This window comes from Mesoplodon bidens (assembly GCF_964165515.1).
Source record: "Mesoplodon bidens genome assembly, chromosome: 1".
NCBI classification, from domain to species: domain Eukaryota; kingdom Metazoa; phylum Chordata; class Mammalia; order Artiodactyla; family Ziphiidae; genus Mesoplodon; species Mesoplodon bidens.
The window spans coordinates 48,719,591-48,742,761 of record NC_138176.1 but is presented as its reverse complement, the minus strand read 5'-3'; the positions used below and the strand labels follow the sequence as shown (position 1 = coordinate 48,742,761).

The following is a 23,171-nucleotide window of genomic DNA, read 5'->3' as shown; positions in this document are numbered from 1 at the left end:
ATACTAACCTTATATCCTCCTGTCCTAAAGAGATGCTCTGGGAAGTTCCTCCTCAAAAACTGCGCAGTTTATTCACTACCTTGGAAATCGGGCAGCGAGGGAGGGAATGAGACGCAGGTACAGGCTACAGAGAATGACTTCCTCTTTGTAAAGTCAGGTTATTTTTGCTTCTGGAAAATCATTACCTGCTCCCGATTGGTCCCTTTCCAGTAAGCTATCATGGGTCTTTGGGAAAGTTACTGTAGAGCTAAGTTTTATGGACAAATATTTACTTTTTAAAGTTATTGCAGTGAGAGCCTTAAATAGTAAAGACATTTTCATTTTGAAAATATGGACTGGTTTTAGCATGTATGTTAACATAGTGTACTTGTGTAGCTATTTATAGTGTCCAGAATCTTCCAATAGTCATTATCCTATTACAAGAACTCTATGAGAGGTTAACTCACCTTTGTATAAACATAGAGTCTGAGACAATTAGGGGATAAGAAACTAAACCAAGTTCACATGGCTGTACAGAGGGGCACAACTCACACTCAAGGTTGTGTTTAAAATATATAATTTACCATATATACACGGTCCATTACAAAGCCAAACTTCTGTAGTGTGCACTAAAAATCCACCCAGACCACACTCACACATCAAGAAGTGTGTCCTTAACAACACAGCTGATAGGATGACTCTGTACCAAAACGGATCCGTCTTCAGTGAGATCCTGGATGTCATATAGGCCCACAGAGCCACTTCCCCATGGATCTATTTGCCATATGCATCACTGCCTCCCAGCCAAGCCAATTAGAATTCACATGCAAAGTTGAGTCAGGCAAGGCACTTTATAACAGAAGGGTGTTCAGGACACGTTTTTCCAGCCCTGCTAATACTTCCTACTCTCCTACCATTGGGGAACCAGGCAAAAGACTACGCTCTCACATGAGTGGACATTCAATTAGAGTTGGTAACCCCGGCACACTTCTAAGAGGTCCCCTTCTTCCATTCTGTCAATTGATGGCAAACCCCCCGGCTCCTTTGGAAAAGGGTGAGTGAGAACTTCTTGAAGAATATAAGTCTCTATACCAGGATAAGCCCCCCTGCCAAAGGGGTGGAAGCCCTTCAGAATGAAAGATGTTCTACTTGTCCGGTGGCCGTGGGTGATAGTGGGTAGAGAAACGGGCACTGGGGTATCCAGATAGTTCACTGTCAGCTTAGATGTCAGACTGCCTCACAGTCTGTCTCTCTGCCCTTGAATCACCAGGGTCAGTGCATCTATTTAAAACAAGAGATGCTATCTTGAGTGACCGCTTGCAATAAGCACTTTGCACTGCTCTGGGTGCCCTGGCAATGTTATCTGATCCTTTGAAAGCCAATTAGTACATATCTACCATCTCACACTTGGGCCTATAATGGCATTTCCTCTAGCTATATATTATGAGCTTGATATCACAGATACAGGAAAGGTAGAAGATCAAAATTCAGATTAAAAATTATAAAACCCAGAGAAACAAGAAGAAACATGAAGGGGTTTGGCTCAGCAGAAAATCTCCTTGGATGGTCTCAGAATCAAGAGTCCTCACCGCTCAGGACTCAGACCCAGAAAATCTTGTTCTGGGAGATTTGTGCAAGGGCTGCAGCCCCTGCTCTTTTGCAGAGAGGAGCCTTGTACCTCTCTGAAGGCACCTGGGATGCCATTGGAATGGGGCTCCCACCACACAGAAGGCACTAGTGAAAATACAAAAATAAGGACTTTGTATCCAAGGTTTCATAAATAACTAGGGTGGCAGATATTAAATACGATGCAGAGTTACAGTTTGTTCTCCTCAAAGAGGATCTGGGCATAGACGGTGCTGGTGGGAATGCCTTTGGCAGCCTGGTGGGGCTTGATCAGCTCCAGCTCAGCATAGGTCAAGTTCTCTTCGGCAATCTTTGGCTATAAGACAAAACACAACACAATTTGAGCTGACTGCTGGGAGTTCAACATCACACATACATTCATCAGGCATGTATTTTCATAGCATTTTGGGGATTCAAAGGGAAACAAATGGACGAAAAATTTAAAAGGGTATGTAAAACCTAAATAACATAAGATAGATCTTGTTATCTTATACAGAACACTATGTCTTGCAAAAAACACTATGATTTATTTTTAAGTTGTCACAGAATACTAACAAAAAAAATGATTAAACATGAGGCCACAAAGTAAACTTTAATTCTGAAAAGTAAAAATAATGTAACTACAGTCTCTCATCAAAAGGATAAACTAGAGGTAGAGACAGAAACAAAAAGTCCCAAAAATTGACAACAAAACTAGAATGCTACCATCTAGAAATTTTCAGTGACTTAACCTGTATAAAACTGAAATTTCAGCATATCTTGAAAATAATGATGAAGATATTACATGCCAGAACCTAAAGAATGCAGTACTCAGAGAAAAATCACAACCTTAAATATCTATATTAAACAACATGAATTAAATGGATCAAGCATCCAACTGAAGTTAGTAAAAAAAAAGAACAAAATAAAGAAAAGCAGAAGAATGAAAAAAATTAACACTAGACTGTATAAGTCAGAAAATAGAAAACAGTAGAATAAACAAAAATATCCAAAAGCTTGTGCTTGAAAAACACCAATGAAACAAACAAAAAAATTAATCAAGATAAAAAGGGAAAAAGCAAAAATGAATCAAATAGGAAATGAGAAAGGAGGTATAATAAAATGAAAGACGTTTTAAAACTTCAACTTTGCTCAACGTATTGCAAAAACCTTGAAATACAGGATAAAATGAGTACTAGTCCAGAAAAATATAAGTTATGAACATTAGCTCCAGAAAATGTCGATGTACTAACTACCATCAAAAATAAAGAATGAAAAGAAAGGAACAGAGGAAGGAAGGCCAGAAGGCAGGCAAGAAAATATTGTCAAAAGCACCAGGCACAGGCAGTTTGATAAGAGAATTTCTGAGAGAGATTCCTTTAAGGAACAGACAATTCCAATATAATTAAACTGATCCAGAACATTACAGAAAAGTAAAAACTTCACATATTTTAGAACAATTTCATGTATTAGTATAAATTAGCATAAATCAGATTTACTCAGAGAATATGAAAAGGCACACTAAAGATAGATAATCATGTTCAAGTTGACTTTTTTCCAGGAATGCAAAGATGGTTCAATATTAGAAAAATCTATTAATATAATTCACAGTAGTAACAGAGAGAAAAACCATATGGTTATCTCTATAGATGCTGGAAAGGCATTTAATAAAAATTTTAAAATTTTTGTTGAAAATAATTCTTGATAATGTAGTCATAGATTTTTTTTCTTACCATGATTAAGAAACATTATTAAAATAAAGAATAATTGATGATCCAACTCCAGTCATATTAAAAATAAAGCTGCTATAATTAAAACACTGTGGTATCAACAAATGAATAGACCTCAGTGGGACTGATGAAAACATCCAGAAATTAACCCAAATATTATTTTTCAAAAAACGGTGTTGGGATACTCGGGTAGCCATTTGAAAAACAAATCATATCCTTTATGTCATTCTTTACATTAGGTAAATTCCAGATGAATTAAAATTTTAATATGGAAAATGAACTCATAAAAGTGTTAGAAGAATGTGTGGGGAAATTTTCAAAAAAATAATCTCAGCATATGGAAGGTGTTTCAAAGTCTAACACAAAATCCAGGAGCAACAGGAAAAAGATATGTAAATTTTCATGCTGTATATTGCAGAATATTCTCTAAATAAAGTCAAAGGACAATTGAAAACATGAGCAAAATATTTGCAACTCATATGAAAGGGCCTTACAGTTTAACAAAGATAATGGCCAACAGTCCATTAGAAAATTAAGCAAAGAACAAGAGACAGGACCAGAGAGTGCACAGGAAGAGAAACACAAAGGCTCTTACACATATTAAGTGTGACTCAACCTCTCTCAAAATAAGACAAGAGAGATTTAAAATCACTTAGACATCAGTTTTTGTCTTTCAAGTTGACAAAGAAACTAAAAGTTTTCCAAAAGAAACAGAAAGAAACAGGTCCTCTTGTATATTGTTGGTGGAAAAGTGTTTATTGGTACAAGCAAAAAACTGCAAGCACTTCAGTGGACATCAATAGGAGCCTGGTGCATTCATAATGGAGTATCCGGTACAGTCTTTAAAAAGAATGATGGATGGAGCTGTATATGTATACTGTATGTTTTCCGATCATTTGTGTACTGTATGGGAGTATATATACATGTATACATGTTATATACTCAGAAAACCCTTGGAACTTGCCTGGAAGTCAAGAACCTGGTCTCCAAGGTTCCTTCTGGGGAAGTAAATGGGGTGGCTGGAGAGAGACTCAACCTTTTTTGTAGACATTGGTTGGCACCTTTCAAATTTTCTAGATGGTACATTATTTAAACAGCACATTAATTAATTTTAATTCACAATTAGAAAAATAAAAGCTGGTCACTAATTTATAGTCGTAAAAGACACATCACTTTCATTTAAGCAGCCCTGCTTTTGTTTTTTGGCTGCCTTTGGCTGTGTTGTCATTGTTTTATTTTTATTTTGGGGGTTATACCTTGGTTAACTCACCAGAATTCAGGACAAATAAATCGTACACATTCAATTTAAGTTTCTTAAAAAGTATGCCAAAAGCAAAAAGCCTCTTTTCTTTTGAGATGAAGCATCACACTAGAGGACAGGGAGCAAGAGACAAAGAGAGAATGTAAAGAACTCCTTACGGCCAGTATTGACTGGTCAGGGGCGACCGCTGAGCGACCTTCAAAATTGTCTGGCCCTTTTTAAATTTCAACGTTAAGGACAATTTAGGGATCAGAGCCTTCTGCTTGTCTTTTGATACCAAAAATCTTTATGTTGTTTCTTAGTCGTCCATATCTTACCAGCCAACAAAAATACCATTTACATCTTGCCTTTCAGTTTAATTACATTTCACATTATAATGATTCCATTTAGAAATGCCATGTGTCCTCAAATAAGCACACAAAACCCAACTCATGTAAATTTTAGAACCAAGATTTATGAAATCGTATTGTCCAGGTGTTTTATTACATTACTGTGAAATTGCATTGTTTTCTAGCGTAGATTCTGTTTATTCTTAAGTTATTCCATTACGTTTGGATATGAAAAATAACACTAGCTTTCTCAATACAGGTCACTAGGCCGGCTTGGCTGATGTGTTGTTTTCATACATTTTTATGATGTTCCTATAGTAAACATAATTTAATAAAGCCAAAGCACACTAAATAAATAATTGCATCTAGAAAAGCAATAAAAACAAATAAAATTAGTACTTTCATAAGTGGAAAGGTACTTCAATTACTGCTACAAGCAACAACCCACCATAACATGTGTAGAATCATTTCCCTTATGCATATTTCTGGAATATTATAATTTGATTGAAGATATGAGGCAGCACGCAGGAGGCTCTGAATTGTGAAGTGTATACAGTTTCCAACAGGAGATGGATAATATTAGCCCTTGGCACCTTTAAAGAACGTATTGTTTTTCTGGCATGCATCCTTGGTTATCCCCATCAACTATGAGCTTAATTACATTTCCCAGCTTGTTTAACTAGAAATAAATTCCTAACAGCCACTGAAATGGGCAAAACGTAGACTCCTCACCAGTTTTCACCCAGCTACCTTTCTTTGCACTGACGCTTTAGTGGAAGGTTTAGGCGCATTAAGAAGTAGCTTAGAGAAAATTAATGGCGTATCAGTGAGACCAGGTAAGACTGTAGAACTGGTAGTAAAACTGGGAGCCAGGAGCAGAATGTAAAGGTTAAAGCGGGCAATTGCAACGAGGCAGAGGCAGGGTGAGGGACCTGCTGCAGGGCCCTACCTGTATGTCAGGTGATGTCTGCCATCTTGCCAACACAAACCTGTTTGGATTTAAGATAAGGAATCACTCCTAATGTGTACGGTAATTCAAGAACTGGAGTACAGTGAATGGGTCTCCGAAGGTGAGTCAAGACATACTTCTGTTAGTTCCCTGACAGCTTCTGGCCCTCAAATGACCCTCTCTTCAAGCCCCCGTCCTGTTCCTGGTGGTTCAGGAAGTACATGGGGCATCAGCACTCAACAAGACAAAATTTAATACTTTTTGTGTGTGAGTGTGTGGTACGCGGGCCTCTCACTGCTGTGGCCTCTCCCGTTGTGGAGCACAGGCTCCGGACGCACAGGGTCCGCGGCCATGGCTCACGGGCCCAGCCGCTCTGCGGCATGTGGGATCTTCCCGGACCGGGGCACGAACCCATGTCCCCTGCATTGGCAGGCGGACTCTCAACCACTGTGCCACCAGGGAAGCCCAGAATTTAATACTCTTGAACTGGTTGTTCACAAACACGCCTGCAGCAGCTCTCGATTGCACTGGAAAACACAAAGGAAACTGTGGACGGCTTCCAGGCCTCAGACATGAGCTTTACACTTAGGTCTGCTGTTGCTGTGTTCCCGGAAACAGGAGGGGGCTGGGGACCAACAGCTGGAAGTTCTGGTAGGGTCCTTTAGAAGAGGCTCCAGAACTTTCTAAACACGTGAGAAGCAATAGTGCCATTTCCTCTTTCCCAGGACTGTTTGGTTTTACTTTCTTTTCCCTTTCACCCAGCCTGAAGAGACTCCTGGTCCATTTCTCTTTCTACTCCTCCAACAAAGGCCCAGTATTTGTGTCAACTGCTTGGAGTCTCGTAGGTTCCAAACCCCTTTGTTTTATGTGCCTTTAATCTCACTTTTCATACATTTCCTCCTAGTCATGAAGAATCCACTCCCTAGTCTGGAATGGGATTCTATGAGCAAGAGGGGATGGAGGTTCAGATGTAGACACGTGTCACTGCACCCAAGGAAGGTGAGAATAAAAGGAAGTTCTCCCGGTTCAGTGAAAGTGTTCACGGCAAGGAGGTGAGGAGAGAGGCCATCACCTGGTGGCTGCGTGCAGAGCATGGGTGCAGGAGGAACTGGGTCAAATGCCAGCTGTGGGACCTGGGGCCAGTTCCATCACAGGCACTCAAGGACCTACCCTGCTGATGTAAATGAAGACTTAAATGAGATGACGTATGGAATGATTCTGGCACCACTGGGCCTACCCCACAGAGGATGCTAAACGTGTGCCTGCTGAATGAATAAATGTTCCAGTGTCATCATTTTTCTCTAGAGTGTCAGCTCAACTATCCATTTGTGTGCCTTCTGAGATCTTCATGAGTTACCAACAACTATGTGAACTAAGTAGTCCTGGATATCTTCTGACACATAAGGAAGAGATTCCAGGAAATTAGTTGTTATGGGCTGAATTGTGTCCCTGCAAAATTCATGTGTTGAAGCCCTTACCTGCAATACCCCAGAATGTGACTATATCTGGAATCAGGGTTTTTAAAGAGGTAATTCAGGTAAAATGAGGTCATTAGAGTGGGCCCTAATCCGAGATGACTTGTGTCCTTATAAGGAGAGGACATTAGGACTCATATACATATAGAGAGAAGACCATGTAAAGGTACAGGGAGAAGATGGCCATTTATCAGCCAAGGCAAGAGGCCTCAGAAGAAACTAGCCCTGCAGACAACTTGATCTCAGACTTCTAGCCTCCAGAACTGTGAGAAATGTTTGTTTAAGCCACCCAATCTATGATACTTTGTCTGACAGCTGAGCAGACTAATAGATTAGTCAGGATGGTGACAGAAGAGAAGGGAAGAGGGAATGCGCTGCCTTAGTGGGAGAAGACTGGGGTGGGTGCATATAAGAAGTCACTGCATTTTATGTCAACATGGGAGAAGAGCCGTCCTCTCCCCCCATTCGGTGAGGAACAACACTGGAATAAAGAGGCTCTAGGACTCTCTCATATGGCACAACTCCCACCCCCTAAGACACACACACGCACCCTTCCCACCCCCGCAGCCCTGCCCCCCACGGCGTAGCTGGACCCTGGGCTGCAACAGACCTAGCTGCATTGCTGGGCCATATACCTATTAGCTTTTAGGAAACATGGGATGGGGATGCTGGCATTTATATCCTGTTAAGAAGGGCGCTTGGCTCCACCCATGAGAAGGAGGCTACTTCAGGCAGCAACCGAGGCCCAGGCACGGCTGCCTCCATGTGAATAATGGGCTGCAGGACAGTCTTGCCCTCTGAACTGAATCCAGGGCACAGACAGAGCCCACGCTTATCCTCGTCTTTACAACTGAGCAAACAGAGCTCTGAGTGTGGAGCAGTCAGCTTTTATCGAATCAGGTTGCTTCTGCCCGAATCCCGGTGCCCCCACCTGCCCCTCCCCAGCTCTCCCTGAAGCCACTGCTTTTGTTGCCATAAGGAGCAGCAAACCTCAGGAAAAGACTTGGACGAGGTTTAGCAAGTGTTGAGTAGAAGACAGATTGAAATCCCACAGAAAAGGGCTCCTTGATCCAGGGAGGTGATGATACATCTGTGCGCTCAGACCTTCTTGGGCAAGGTGTCTTGTCTCTTCCCAGTGAAAAATAAATGGAATTAATTTTGAGACTTGTGGCAAAAAGAATGGAAGCCAGGGTCCACATGCTCAAGGTACTGGAGCCTCTTGGTCTCAGGAAACCAAGGCCCCGAGGTTTAGGTAACTGAGGGTTGAAATTCACTCCATGCTCAGCTTTCCCAAGAGGGTGCAGGGCTGTTCCAACAGTGCTGGGGAGCTCTTCTGCAATCCGTCTATTCAGAAGGGGCACTCTTCTATGATCTACATAAAAGTGCCACATGCACTAGCAGTGGCCCTAGCCTATGCCCAGATATCTTGTTGTAAAAGACAAATAAATGACAATCTGTTTCAAAATAAAATGAAATACATAAAATAAACCAAGATTTTGGAAACTCCTACTCCCAGGGCTAAGTGGAAGTGGCCAGGTGGTGTGTGGCAGTGACCTGTGATCTCCGGTAGCTCTCAGCAATCATGGCAGCCTGGAGTCTGCTGCCTCTGGTACGGAAAAAGAGGACCCAGCCCGCTGTGGGTGTAGGATTGGGTGGGGCTCAGGATATGTGTGTCAACATGAGCCAGAAGCAGGGCTAGATTTATTCTTTCACAGTACCTTCCTCTCGGATCTTTCTGATCAAAGAAGTTCTTTAGCAATACGTGTTGTTAGGTTGCAAGCCCCCAAGGGAAGGCACTGATGTCCTTTGGACATCCTGCCACTGCTAAGAGTGCCAAGGCTTATGCTCTAGCTGCAAACTATCCCACGTGACTTGCTTTCAGTCTTCCTCCCAGGTTCCCCACCTGTAACGTCCCAGGCAGGTGAGGGGAGCTCAGGTTTCAATTGATGCTGGATCCCTCGGCATGGAATTCCCTCTCCCCTCATACATACACAAGGCGGACCCCTCCTTCTTCAAAACCCAACCAAGCCCTCGGTGAGGCCTCCCGGACACTATCTTTGGCCACATCTTCCTCCATACCACTGCCCAACCTTGTGAGGTCTTCTGAGATTGCACTGGGATCCACCATGACATATTCTCTTGCCCCCCCCCCCCTAATAATAGTAATCATCAAACTGCTCACTGGCCAAAGAATGAAGAGATGTTATAATAAATTCTTATTTATTTATTTACATAAATAAATATTTAAACCTTTCTAAGCCTGCTCCTGAGCTATGTTCTCCAACACAGGCAACACCCCCTAACCCCCCAGCCCACAGGTTCACGCACGCACCGTGCACCCCCAGCCCTAGGATTACAGATTTATTCACACCTCTCACTCTGCCTTCCAGAGACACCAAGGAGATTTTTATTTCACTTTTTAATTTAATTTTCTTAAAAGACATGCAGTAAAAGTGACTTTTTAGGGGGATCGTTGTATGCATCTGAACACAAGTACAGGTTTCCGGGCCCAGGACACAGGACAGTCCCATCACATGCCCTCATGCTTTCCTCTGAGGTCATGTCCTCCCTCCAACCTGACCATGGGGCAACCTGATCTGTGTTCTGTCACTATGGTTTTCTCTCTTAGAGAATGTCATATGGAAGGCATCATACAGTATGTAACCTTGTGGGATCAGCTTTTTTCTCTCAGCATAATTCCCTCACATTTCATCCAAATTGCTGCATGTATCAACAGTTTGCTCCTTTCGATTGTAAGGAGTATTCCATGGTGTGTCACATGCCACACTTTGCTTATACATTCACCTGCTGAAGAACATTTGGGTCGTTTTAAGTTTTTGGTGGTTATGAATCAAGTTGCTATAAATATTCATTGCAGGTTTGTGTGTGATGTGTCATTACTCCAGGGTAAACATCCAGCAATGGGGTTGCTGGGTTGCATGAAAAGTACGTTTAACTTCAAAAGAAGCTGCCATACTATTTGTCCAAAGCGTCTACACCATTCTTCCCTCCCTCCAGCAATATCTGAGAGTTTTAATTGCTCTGCATACATGATGGCACTTGGTGTTGCCTGTATTTTTTACTTTAGCCATTCGAGTAGGTGCTGGTGATCCAGTAATTACTATTTCACTGTCCACGAGGGACTCACCAATTCTAGACTTGCACTCAAGTTCTCACTGAGGCCCACTGAGCCAGATTAAATTCCCACACAGCATGACACCCCCTCAGAAGAATTGGGAAAGGATTATCACACAGACCAGTTTTCTGATGCAGTGATGGAATCTTCTGGACTCCAGGCGTAACAAAGTGAGTATGCAAGTTTCAAAGTCTGAAACACCATGTCTCCCATCCCCTATCCTTCTGTTCTGCCAGTGAAGAGACGCTGCTACAGCAGACGACAGCCTCCAGGCTGGACCTCCCACTTCTCATTTAAGCCCCACTTACCCCCAGTTTTAGGGTGATGATTATGGGACATATATCTATGGGGAATGATTTACTGGATAAAACTAGCACCAGAAAAGTCGACCCCCAAAAGGCAGAAGTTGTGTAACTCTTGGGAACACACCTCACTTCGAGCTCCTAACTGGAAGTTTCTTGAGTATTTCATTTTGTAGGTGTGTTTCTGGGATTCAAGCCAAGAATGAACTTTCCTACTAGGAGAGAGAGAGATTTAACATTCTATGCAGACTCCTGCAAAACAACACTTTTTCACAGAGATCACAGTTGGACGTGCGAGTTGAATTAAATTGCAGGAATAAAAGAAAAATGCAATTGCAGCCACTGCAAGTTCTCCAATGTCAGAAGTTCAATTGGGTAATACCATTACCGCAGCAACAGATCAATAACTAGGACATGGGATGTTTATGCTAACGTCACCTTAGAGTTTAAAAATGTGATTGCAGTTCTACTGAGTTGCATGATCAGGAATCTATTTACCCAAGAGAGAATTACATATTATCCATATTATCAAGGGCAGACTTCCTCTTCCCCCTTTGAGATAAGTGCTCATTTTTTATTCAACAGAGGAGTACCTGCTAAAACAAACTCTCGCCTCCCGATATCCGTACACATGCGACTATGGCCACTGGGGTGAGGGATGCTGTGCATTCAGTGAAGCTCTATTTGATGGAGGGCCCTCAATGGATACCTGTAGGTCCCAACTCAGGAAAGAAAACTCTGTTGTGGTCCTTATATGTCCTGCAAGAATCAACATGCCTTGGAAATGAACTTGACTTAATTTTGAGTTCCAAAGGTCTGCTGACTGTTTACGTTTATATGTTTATTTATATTTAAACATATTATAGAAAGAAAAAGTAGAGTTCCCTGGTATGCACGTTAAATTAAAGAATCAAACTGAACAAACGAGACACCTTTCCAAGACAGAGGTGTTAAACTGTGGTATGAAGGACACAATGCAGAAGTGACTTTGGGAGGCGACAGAGGATGGGGGTTGAGAAGTGGTCCTTCCGAGACAGAACTCAGGAAATGTCAACTAACCTTCACCAACTCAGTCAATCCTCACATACCAGCCCTGAGGTATGCGAGGTGGAGGCAACGGTCATGCCCACTTCACAGAGGGGCAAACAGGCTTTAAAAGACAGGTACATCACTCACGGTCCTGCAGCCATTGCTGGATGGAGTCTGGACTCAGAGCCAGGCAGTGCCCTCTGCTCACGAGCAGTGCCCCACACTTACAAGTACAGGGCCAGCCGCAGTGACTAAGGCTCTGGTGTGGACGCCTGGTACCCAGGTGAGCCAGCCAGGCAGACAGCAGACCTTGAAATCCCAAGGGGGAAAAGAGTAACCTTCCAAAGACAAGGGGGAAGATTCACTGGGACAAATCTCAGGAGAGTGTGTTTTCAGAACAGGTCTGCACTGCTCAGTGGGCAGGTGAGCTCCAGCTAAAGGGGAACTGGGGCAAGGAGAGCTGCCCCGTGCTCATCAGAGGCCTGGCTTGGTGTGGAGGGACAGAGTACGTGAGGGCGTGGCTCCAAGAGCAGACACGTGCTGCTGACACTGACGAGAGGATGATGAAGGAAGAGGGAATCCCTTCAGGCGACCACTTGTCTTGCTCCACAGTCTCACCCACAAAGGACTCAACCTCCAAGGACGGAGCAAGTGTGCCTCTTACCAGCATGGGATGGAAGTGACAAGGGTGCAGGCTCTGCTTTGACCAGGCTGTGTGTGAGGTGGCAACAGACTCTTGATTAGAGGTGCCCATTGAACAGGTAGAAATATGAAGCCAAGCGTCAATGGGGTAAGACTGGAAAATCCAGGGGAATTTTCCGAGGTACCCGCCGGAGCCACATGCCAGGTCTGCTCTCACCGTGTCCTTGGGGCTGAGGTCAGTGGTCCAATGGGACCTCTGGCTCTAGTGGTATAAATGATACCAGAATCCTCCCTCAGAGCTGGGAGCTGGAATCCAGCTGCATTCTCACATCCAGCAGGCGGCTGTGACTGCTGACTTAGGTGCATCTTGACAATCTGAGCCAGGACCCAGAGACCAGGACCCTTCGTTTCTGTGCACGGAGATAGAGGCGCTCTCTGAGGCCCACTTCCTTTGTTGTTTCAGCCATCGCCTTGCAATTATATTTGCCTACCTCACACCCAGCTTCCCTTCCACATGGTTACTCGGTGACTAATGGCCAATAACCCAGTGTTCTCTAGGACTTTGGAAGGCTTAGAAAGGCTCTGTAACTCAGTAGAGAAGCCTTGGATGGAGATGAAGATTTTAAAGTCTTATCCAGGCGTGTTGGCACCTTGGGTTGGATGAAGTCATTCAGAAATCATGAGCTGAGCAAATTCACATCATACTCCTGAACCTGGAGAATTCAAAGGCTCTTTAGCAAAGTGCATTACCAGAATGAATTTGACATGACGGAAAGTCACATGCCCCTGGCTAATTGCTCTGAGGACAGACAGAAGTGACCAGCTTTAGAAAGTGCTGAAGCTTTGCACTGAAAGGCCTGAGGCATTACAAGTCATCAGACAGATGGATATCTCTAGATTTCACCAACATATGTTTTGGAAGCTAAAATGTGATTATAGATAACGCTCTTGGGGAGGGTCCTGATACATGAAACTTTTAACAGTGGCACAGTGAGAGCTCCATGATCTAATACAGTCACGTATTTTCTCTTCCCCGTGGACCATAGATGTATGTTTTCCCAGCTGCCTTCCAAAATTACTTTTCCTGGCAGTATTATTCAAGAGAATGCTTATGCTTTGAAAAAGAAAGTGTTTGGTTACCTACTACATAGGAGTCCACTCTGAGAGTCTTCAGTCTTGAACACTCTTGATCTTCTAATCAACTGCAATCTTTAACACTTTTCTAGATTCATCGGATTGGGCAAGGGTCTGTCTAGGGGTACTTAAGAGCATGGACTCTCGGAGACTGAAAGACTGCTATTTACTGGCTGTGTGACCTTAGGTAAGTTATTTAACCACTCTGTGCCTCTGTTTCCTCATCAGAGGCATGGGATTCATAAAGTGGGATTAATAATAGTACCTATCTCACGGGATTATTTTGAGGATTAAATGCATTAATATATGTAACGTACTTAGAAAATTACCTGGTAGCTCAACAGTAAATGCTACACAAGGGCTCGACTATGACTACAATTTTTATCGTAGAAACGAACAAGTGTTGCTTTAACAATTTCCCTTTGAAATATTTAGAGGCAGAGAACTGAAGATATTCAGAGGTCATTTGGAAAACATCATGTACCAGATGCTGCTGGATGCCATTGGACCTCAGAAACCAAGGCAAAGAAATGGGAGGCTTGGGCTCTATAGCTAGCAAGCGACAGAGCCAGCGCAAGAGCTGGCCTATAATCACACCACTCAGGTCCATGGGAGTGGTAACTTTGTCAAACTTACCCACTGCTGCACCCAGTGGTGTGCAGGGAAATTGCCGAGCAACTGGCCCTCCAAGAAGAAAACTCTAATTTGTAGCATTTGCTGATTTACATGTGTAAATCCTCCCGCAATGGCTGATTTCAAGATGCCAAAGAGATTTGTTTTCCTCTAGTGGATAGGAGTGGGCTGGAGCACTCCACTGTTTATAACTTAGCTCCTAGGAAGATACCTGACCCAGGTGCTACCTGGCACATAGGAGATACTCAGTGCTCATTTTTAAATGAATGAGTGAATGAATGAATAAGACAAAATGAAAGAAAACCAGTCTGACACTCATTAAAAACTGTTCTGTGGATATCCTTGGTCCCAGGAATGTAGGGAGGGGATGCTCTCAGAAATCATGGGCAGAACCATGGGACTCATTTCTCTTTCAGCCTATCTAGGGTTTCCATGAGGACAGTCTACTGAGAAGTAGGATGCCTGGGTTCTACTACTTGGAATCATGTAAAATCTGCATATGGCTTTCAACTTTATGGTTTTAAAGATAGATGATAGATAGATATAGATAGATAGATGATAGATAGATAGATAGATGATAGAAAGAAAGATATCCTACACTGGGGAGGGTATGAGGAAATATTCGCTCTCATCCTTTGTTGGTGGGAGAATAAAATAAGAAAACACTTTGGGACGGTAATTGGGCAGAATCTATCAAAATTGAAAATGCAGATATACTTTCCCATCATAATCCCATTTCTAAAAATCTCTCCTACAGAAACACCATTAAGCAAATTTGTATCTGAAAGAATATTCACTAGAGCATTGATCCAAAGAGTTAGAAATTAGAGTTGGGACTGATTAAAGAAACAATGATGCCATAACACTTTGCAGTCATGAGAAGAATGGGGTAGATCTATATGTACTGACATAGAAATATGAGCCTGATATATTGTTAATGAGAAGACAATTCAACGTGTGAACATTTTCTTTAGGATTGTTTTTAGGGAACACACAGAAATGGATTTGTCATAATCTGTGGACAGGACCTACAATGACCGTGGGTCGACTGTATATACACTTTGGGAATATACACATATATATGGATTTAAGTTTACATGTACATAGAAAAATTCTTAGAAGAATATAAGCCAATCTTCTAACAGAAGCCACCTGTTAGGAGGCCCAAGGAAGAATTTTACTTTCTGTTTTAAATAGAGATCCTGAATTGCCAGCCTTACTCCTGCACCCCATGCAGAATTACCATTACAGCTTTCATCATGAAAACACATCCAGTAAAGTCAGGACAGAGAACACCCTAGACCCAGTGGCCTAGGACTTTACTGAGTGCTTTTGATGAGAGGCAGAAGACCCCAGAGTCCAGGGAGGAAGAACAGGGACTGGGGGCCAAGTGCCTGGTCAGATCCAGCTCTGCCACTTCCTGGAGGGGGTGTTTGTGCTGGTACTACTTCCCTATGCCTCCCCCGCCTCATCTATGAGATGGACACATTACAATGCATAGGTCAGAGTCATCCCAATGTTCATATTGGTAAACACTGGGATAGTGCCTGCATGGGCAAGTGCCATCAAAATGAAGTGTGTATATCATCACCATCACCATCATCATCACCATCATCACCATCATCACCACCAGCATTATGTTCTAGACACAATGTACAGGCAAGCATTAGGAGAAAATACAAAATAGTAGGAGGTATGCTAGCTTATTTGTTGGATTCATATGTAATATGGGCAATGGGCACATACGATTGAATTCATAGTTCGTATTCATCATCTTTCTATGCACACTCTAATCTTAATTCACAAGACTGTGTCTTACTGCATCACATGTACTTGTTGGAATTTATAAATTCAACTTTAGGAACTTATAATAATAAATGAGAATTGAATCTGGCTAGGGAAACAAAATCCCCTACATGTACGATTAGTTTGTCATGAACTCAGAGTTTCACATAGAAATTTTCTTCCTGATATTTTGGATGCCTACCTTGATGTTACAGATAGGTTTATGATGTTTTTCTTTCTTTTCTTTTTTTCCAAAATGGCACTTCATTTCTAGTATTCTCTATTTGAGACTGAAAAAGTCTTTTAACAACAAGTCTGAAGTGCTCCGCATTCAAAACTGAAGTTTTAAATGAAATAGGCTTTTTTTAAAAAAAAAATCAAATGTGAGCATGAATGATATTGTTCCAGGAGATTACAAAAATAAAATAGAGTGAAAAAGTTAAAAAAAATATATTTCCCAGCAGTGCAATGATCCCAGCAATGAAGTGCCCAATAAAGGCAGCAAATCAGCTGAGCTGAGATGGAAAACAAGCTACCACTCTGAAGGGACATTCCCTGCAGATACACAGAGATGGCCCTGCCCCAGAGTGGGCCCAGGACCCCCGGGAGCAGGGTGGGCCTGTGCAGCCAGGCAGGGTCACTCAGAGGACTGGACCCGCTGGGCTTCTGGCCTGCCTCCAGCCTGGACCATCCTCGGGCCCAGTTCACCTCTCTGCTGCCTGTTCACCTTTGTCAGGGGGCTCCAAGGCTCCTGTCCCCATAGCACCTCGTACGCTGCCTGTCAACACTGAGTGGGAGACTGCAAAATGATCCAAAGGAATCTGTGACGCAGCAAACTGGAGAAACACAGCTCCAAGGTGGTCAATTCCGAAATCACCTCCCTCCTGAAAGCACAAAGCCACACTACCCTTCTAGAACAGGGCGAGGCAGACTCCCTCTGCATCACTTCTAGAGGATCCCTGTCATCTCCCAAAAGGGGGTTCCCAATGAGCGCTTAAAAGACTCCTGAAGGTAACGGCTTCACGGGGCCCATTGTTAGTAACATCAGAGCCTCAACCAACCTCCACTGGCCCATGATGAAGCTGAGAAGCATCCAGCCCCGTAGCTGTTTTTAGACAGTGCGAAGCACAGAGGGGCCTCCGCACGGACCTCGTGGCCTGAGGGGAAGTGACAGCCCCGCGTCAGGGCTGAGAGTCTCTAATACGAGATGTTCCCACCGCCACTTCGGGGAGGCCTGATCTCGCCTCCGTGGTGATCACATCCCACTTACGCAAGGCCCAGCCACCTGCCCTCCCCCGACTGAAGGAAGCCCATGCAACGAAATGACTTCTGTTTTCCCCACTCTCATCCCTTCCGAAGCCCCGGCATCTATTCTTCCCTCCAGTCGACATACATAACTCCCTGTGACAATAATGGGATGTGCATGTGTACCGAGGGGGGCATAGAATTTTTATCTCTGTAAAAATGGTGCTAGCGTGGTACAAGCAAAGTTTTTGTTTTCTTCCCAAGGCTTTTACTTGGGGAGATATATTGTTCATGTGCTTGTGGGTTTTTCCTTCTTTTTAATTTTAAATCGAGATTATGAACATATTTTATGCAGGTTAATATATTCTTTTCATGCAAAATTTAACTGAAACCAGTGTTAGCACATTTAATGACAACAAGAGAAATTCTTCAGCTTATTATAAACATCCTTCAAGAAACCTGAAATGCGTGTCCTCTGGAGATAATTTTGCTGGGATTTGGGTTATTATTAAAATCCTCTCAGAATTCTATCACTGGTGTCTAATGTGCCTCAAAGCCCTTTTCTGCTACTGATCAGAGAAAAACACTTTTTGGTCTTGCAAGTACACTGTCGATAGTGAAAACTGAACTGGAAGAGGGGGCTTCTTTCCTGACATCAGGCAAACACTCAGTAGGGCTGGCATCTCAGTCCTGGGCTGACCACTGGGTGCAAGGCCCACTCCTAAGACAGGTTCCCTTCAACTATGATGGAATGAACCTCGTCCCTCTGTTTTAAGTGCTCTGATCTTTCAGATTCCATGAGAGGAGGCAGGTTTACTGCAGACTTTAAACTCAAGGGAATCCCAGACAAGCAGGCCTTGGTCACACATTCCCTACGTGTCAGAATTCTCTACCTGCGACTGTGAGGGGTCCTAGGAGATCGTAGGGCAGGGCTACACACAGCTGAGACAGGGATGAGCTATCCAGGAAAGGTTTACAGGAATGAAAGAGAGTCACAATACCCTTTAGAAGCAGATTCTCATGTTTAATTCTCTCTTTGTGGATAAATAAGAAAACCCACCATTCTCCCAAGTGGGCTGAACTGTCTCACTAAAACGTAAATACAACTGTCTCCGGAGGTGGCCGGGGATGACTCTGTCCCACCAGCCATGACCTAACCAGAGTTGGCTGCTGTTTGTTAAGTTACTTAGAGCTGCACTTCTTAAACTTCAACGTTCACCAGATTCATCTGGAACCTTATTGAACTGCAGATTCTAATTCAGTAGGTCTAGGGTGGGGCCTGAGCTTCCATTTTTCCAACAAGCTCCCAGGCAATGCCCAGGCTGCTGGTCCGTGGACCTCACGTTGAAAAGTGAGGACTTAGATCTCCAATCTCAGATCTCTGCCCTCAATTGTTCATTCATTCCACACATAGTCTGCAGATCCCAGCTCCCCCACTGGGGACAGAGTGATGGGCAGGTTGTCGATGACTTTAAAACTAATGCTAATCAAAATTTAAAACTTCTGGGCATCAAAGGATATATCAACAAAGTGCAAAGGCAACCTACAGAATGGATGAAAATACGTGCAAATTGTATATCCAAAAGGGGTTAATATCCAGAGTATATACAGAACTTCTATAAACACAACAACAAAAAGCAAGCAATCTGATTTTAAGATGGGGGAAAGACTTGAATAGACATTTCTCCAAAGAAGATATACAAATGGCCAACAGGCACATGAAAAGATGCTCAACATCACTAATCATTATGGAAATGCAAATCAAAACCACAATACGATACCATCTCACACCCATTAGGCTGGCTACTATATTTAAAAAAAAAAAAAACAGAAAATAACGAGTGTCAGTAAGGATGTAGAGAAACTAGAACCCTTGTGCACTGTTGGTGGGAATGTAAAATCGTGCAACCACTATGGAAAAGAGTACAGCAGTTCCTCAAAAAATTAAACAGAGAACTACCATGTGATCCAGGGATTCCACTTCTAGGTACATATCCAAAATATTTGAATGCAGGGACTCAAAGAGATATTTGTACAACCATATTCACAGCAGTATTATTCATAATAGCTAACATGTGGAAGCAACCCAAGTGTCCATCCACAGATGAATCGATAAATAAAATGTAGTATGTATACATAAACTGAAATATTATTCAGCCTTTAAAAAGGAAGAAAATTCTGACCCATGTTGCAACATAAATGATCCTTGACAACATCATGCTAAGTAAAATAAGCCAGTCACAGAAGGATAAACACCATATGATTCTACTTATATGAGGTACCCAGAGTGGTCAAATTTATAGACAAAGTAGAAGGGTACTTTTCAAGGGCTGGAGGAGGAGAGAGTAGAGATGAGTACTTAATGAGTACAGACTTTTGCAAGATGAAGAGCTGTGGAGATTGCACAGCAATGTGAATATACTTAACACCACTGAACTGTACACTTCAGAATGGTTAAGACGGTAAATTTTATGTTATGTGTATTTTAACACAATTAAAAAAAAAACCAGTTCCCACAGTCTGCACTGTCTAAGGTGTCTACAATGTACGGCCTTCACAGCAAGAGAGATGTAGAGGTCACTTTGTAAAAAGGAACCACGTGGTTGCAGTGGAGGAGAAAGTCCATTCAGGTGGATTAACATGACTTCAACATGGAGTGGGAAGTGCTGAGACACAGGTGAGGCCAAGTGCTGTAGGAGGCCTGTGGAGAGACCCTGGAGTCAGATGGATGGGGAGGTGGTGGGTGTGACAACCAGCCATGGCGGGGGGTTAGCCTGGGGTCAAGCCCAGGCTCCTGCGAAGTAACAGACAGGCTTCGGTCACCAGTAGACATGGGGGTAAGGGAGAAGGCACATAGATTCTGGACAGCATGATATCCCAGGTGGAGCAGGACTGTGGGAAGGTGATGAGGTCTGTGTGTGCCGTGGTAAGTTTGGGGCACGCTTGGAGCCTCCTGCGGGGTGTATCATAAACAGTCAGAAGAACCAGGCTGGAATTGACTTGAAGACCCAGGTTAGGGAATCAGTGGGCTGCACAGGTGGCCGCTGCACCTGTGAGAGTGTTGACCCTCGCAGGCAATGTGTTCAAGGAGAAGAGGACCCCAGAGACAGGTAATACTCTAGAGAAGTGGAGCGGGGGAAGCCAGCCTAACCATCTGGGGAGGGGCGACAGCCAGGAGGGAAAGCAGTCAGCTGGGGCTATGGCAGGTGACCCACGTTTACCTCCAGGGACAAGGGCATCGATGCATCGAGGGGTCAGAAATGAGAGATTAACTGAAAAGGGTCCTGAGAGTTGGCGATGGGAGGTCCCTGACATGCAGGGCATAACTCTGATGCCTGGGCGAGTCCAGATTTGTGGAGAAGTGGGACTGAAGGGACAGGAGGCCTCAAAAAGAAGGAGGTGAGCGATCCCCATCTTGGAGGTGAGCGGCAGCTCTGTGGGAGGACGAGCAGGGCAACAGGTCCGGACAGAGCCCGTGGGGCCCAGGGTAAGATGACCTGGACCACACGGGGTAACGGGGTGGAGCGTGAGAAAGAGGATGACAGCTGCCACGCGCGGGAAGCCCTGCTTCATCCTGGAGGCAAGGGGGGGGCCCACGAGAGTATTTTAAGCAGGGAAATGACATGATTGGAGTTGCGTTTTAGAAAAGTCCCTAGGCAGCAATGTGGGAGAGGGATCAGAGTGGGAGACCAGATACAAGAGACCCACTGGGAAACTGGTGGTAATTAAGCCCCTGATGTTCCTACTTTTCCTGTGTCTTCAGTCTTTTGCTCACAAGTGACAGTTTTCTCCTTATAGAACGGGGGTGGCCTGACCTTTCTGGCTACCGAGTGCTACATACGAGTGACTTGATTATGGAGAGAGAGAACTCAGAGGTGAGGTACTGAAGGACCCTCCATGAGGAGGCATGACCCTGAGGCAGAAGGAGCCCACGGGACTGCATCCTCCTCTGTGAGTTGGTCTGGGGATGCTGCCCACACTCCCTTCCAGCTCACGGTCCCTGTTGCTACTGAGGTCTCGCCTCCACATCACAGAAACTGTTTGCTTTCTCTTCCTCCACTCAGTCTCTGAATCAATAAGTGACCTAAGGCAAGAAAAACAAATCAAATGCACTTCCGGCTTTCTCTGCTTCTTCTGAAACAAGGAAGCAGTGACAGCTTTTCCTGGAAGTGTGTGAATTAGCTCAGTGGGTTCAGGGAGCCCTAAACCATAGGGAAGAAATGCGGGTCTTCACTGTCAGTGTTCAAGGTTGTTAGACAAAGGGATCACATTGCCCATCAGAAAGAGCCTTGGTGGGCTTCCCTGGTGGCGCAGTGGTTGAGAGTCCGCCTGCCGATACAGGGGACATGGGTTTGTGCCCCGGTCCGGGAAGATCCCACATGCCGTGGAGCAGCTGGGCCCGTGAGCCATGGCCGCTAAGCCTGCGCATCCGGAGCCTGTGCTCCGCAACGGGAGAGGCCACAACAGTGAGAGGGCCGTGTACCGCAAAAAAAAAAAAAAAAAGAGGCTTGGTGATAACACATGGCTTCATGAGCTGATGAGCTAACTTTGAGAGCAGGTTGTTGTGTTAAAATAGGGGAGAACAATTTTGATAACTTGATTATAAAAAGTCTAAAGTGCCTTTCTCACCTCTGTTTTTCTTCTTGAGTCCTATCATTTTTTAAACCTTCCAACCACTGTTAGTCTCTGGTATACACAGTTCTTGCAAAATGCCATGTTATCTTGGAAACATAAGAAAAGATGCCCACTTGTTAATGCTCTGAGGGTGAAAACACAAGGAGCCAGGCTTGTCATTTTCTCCTGGAGTCTGAGGGTCTGCTGGGAGTTGGCATGTGAGATGAGGTGAGGGAGATGGAGCCTACAAAGCACCTAGCAGAGGGGTTGGCACACAGTAGGTGCTCAGTAAATGGGGGTTCTTGCTTTTTGCCAATGAGTCAGTGGAGGTGGCAGGCAGGTTGATTCCTTGGGATGAGCATGGGTCAGTATCACTCTGGAAAGAGCAGCTGGGTGACTGAAGGGCTCTGTGGCCTGTGACCACTCCAGGAAGCATGGTTTTATGGATTTTGTGGCAAAATGCATCAATTACAGAATTAAACACCTAAACTGGTACCAGACCCCAAAGAAAAGATGTCAAATTATTTTCTAAATTACCCACTAAGGCCTGTGTGAGTCAACAAGTAGCTATTGACTTTAGTTTCAGCTGCCATCAAGACTTATTGATTTGAGAGAGAAATATTGACCAAATTGAGACCAAGGTCAATGCTGGCCTCCTGGGAAAATAAATCTTAATATTAACCAAAAACTGCAGACGCTAGGCCTGGTATTTTTGACTCTAAACTGCTGGTCAGACAGAGGTCCACTCAAAGTCAGCTCTTTACTTCACTGTGTATTGTTAGAGGTGCAAACTGGTCTCCAAATTGACTCGTTTCTGGAAAATCTGGTATAAAAATTTCAAGCTTTTTCATATCTTAAAAGATCAAAGGACAATTGGTATTTAAGAACTGTAATGGGTGATATTTCCATAAAACAAAGAATCCATTTTGAAGTGCAGATAAGTGCCCCAACTTACTTTCTGTGAAAATTAAGAATTTCCTATGTTGAATCTCCATCCAGAGGGGCATACCAGCTCAAAGAAAAACTTAAGCATAAAAACTTGCAATTAAGACCAGTTATTTTTGAAAATGCTGTTGAATCTACTTTGTTTATAAATGCCCCAAATTGCTTAAGGCAAACTGCTTTTACAGCTGTGGACTAAAGAAAGTTGTCCATTCAAGGCTGCTGACACTGCCCCATCTATTAGGACAGCAGCACTGTCTTCATGAGAGATGAAACACTACCCGCTGTGGGTTGTAGGAACTCACTTCTCTGAAACAGAGTGTTTGTGTGTCCTCACAGGCAAATCTGGGAGTGGGGGGACTTACTGTGAGAATTAAATAT

General features: G+C 43.7%; 1 protein-coding gene across 1 annotated transcript in view; it reads right to left on the bottom strand.

Moving 5' to 3' along the window:
- Positions 1-539: 539 nt before the first annotated feature.
- VSTM4 (V-set and transmembrane domain containing 4) overlaps positions 540-23,171 on the bottom strand; it is a 90,478-nt gene continuing 67,846 nt past the window's right edge. The window contains exon 8 of the mRNA XM_081226319.1: positions 540-1,921. Within this exon, the coding sequence (XP_081082445.1) occupies positions 1,796-1,921 (126 nt within the window). The 3' untranslated portion in view covers positions 540-1,795. The remainder of the gene's footprint in view (positions 1,922-23,171) is intronic.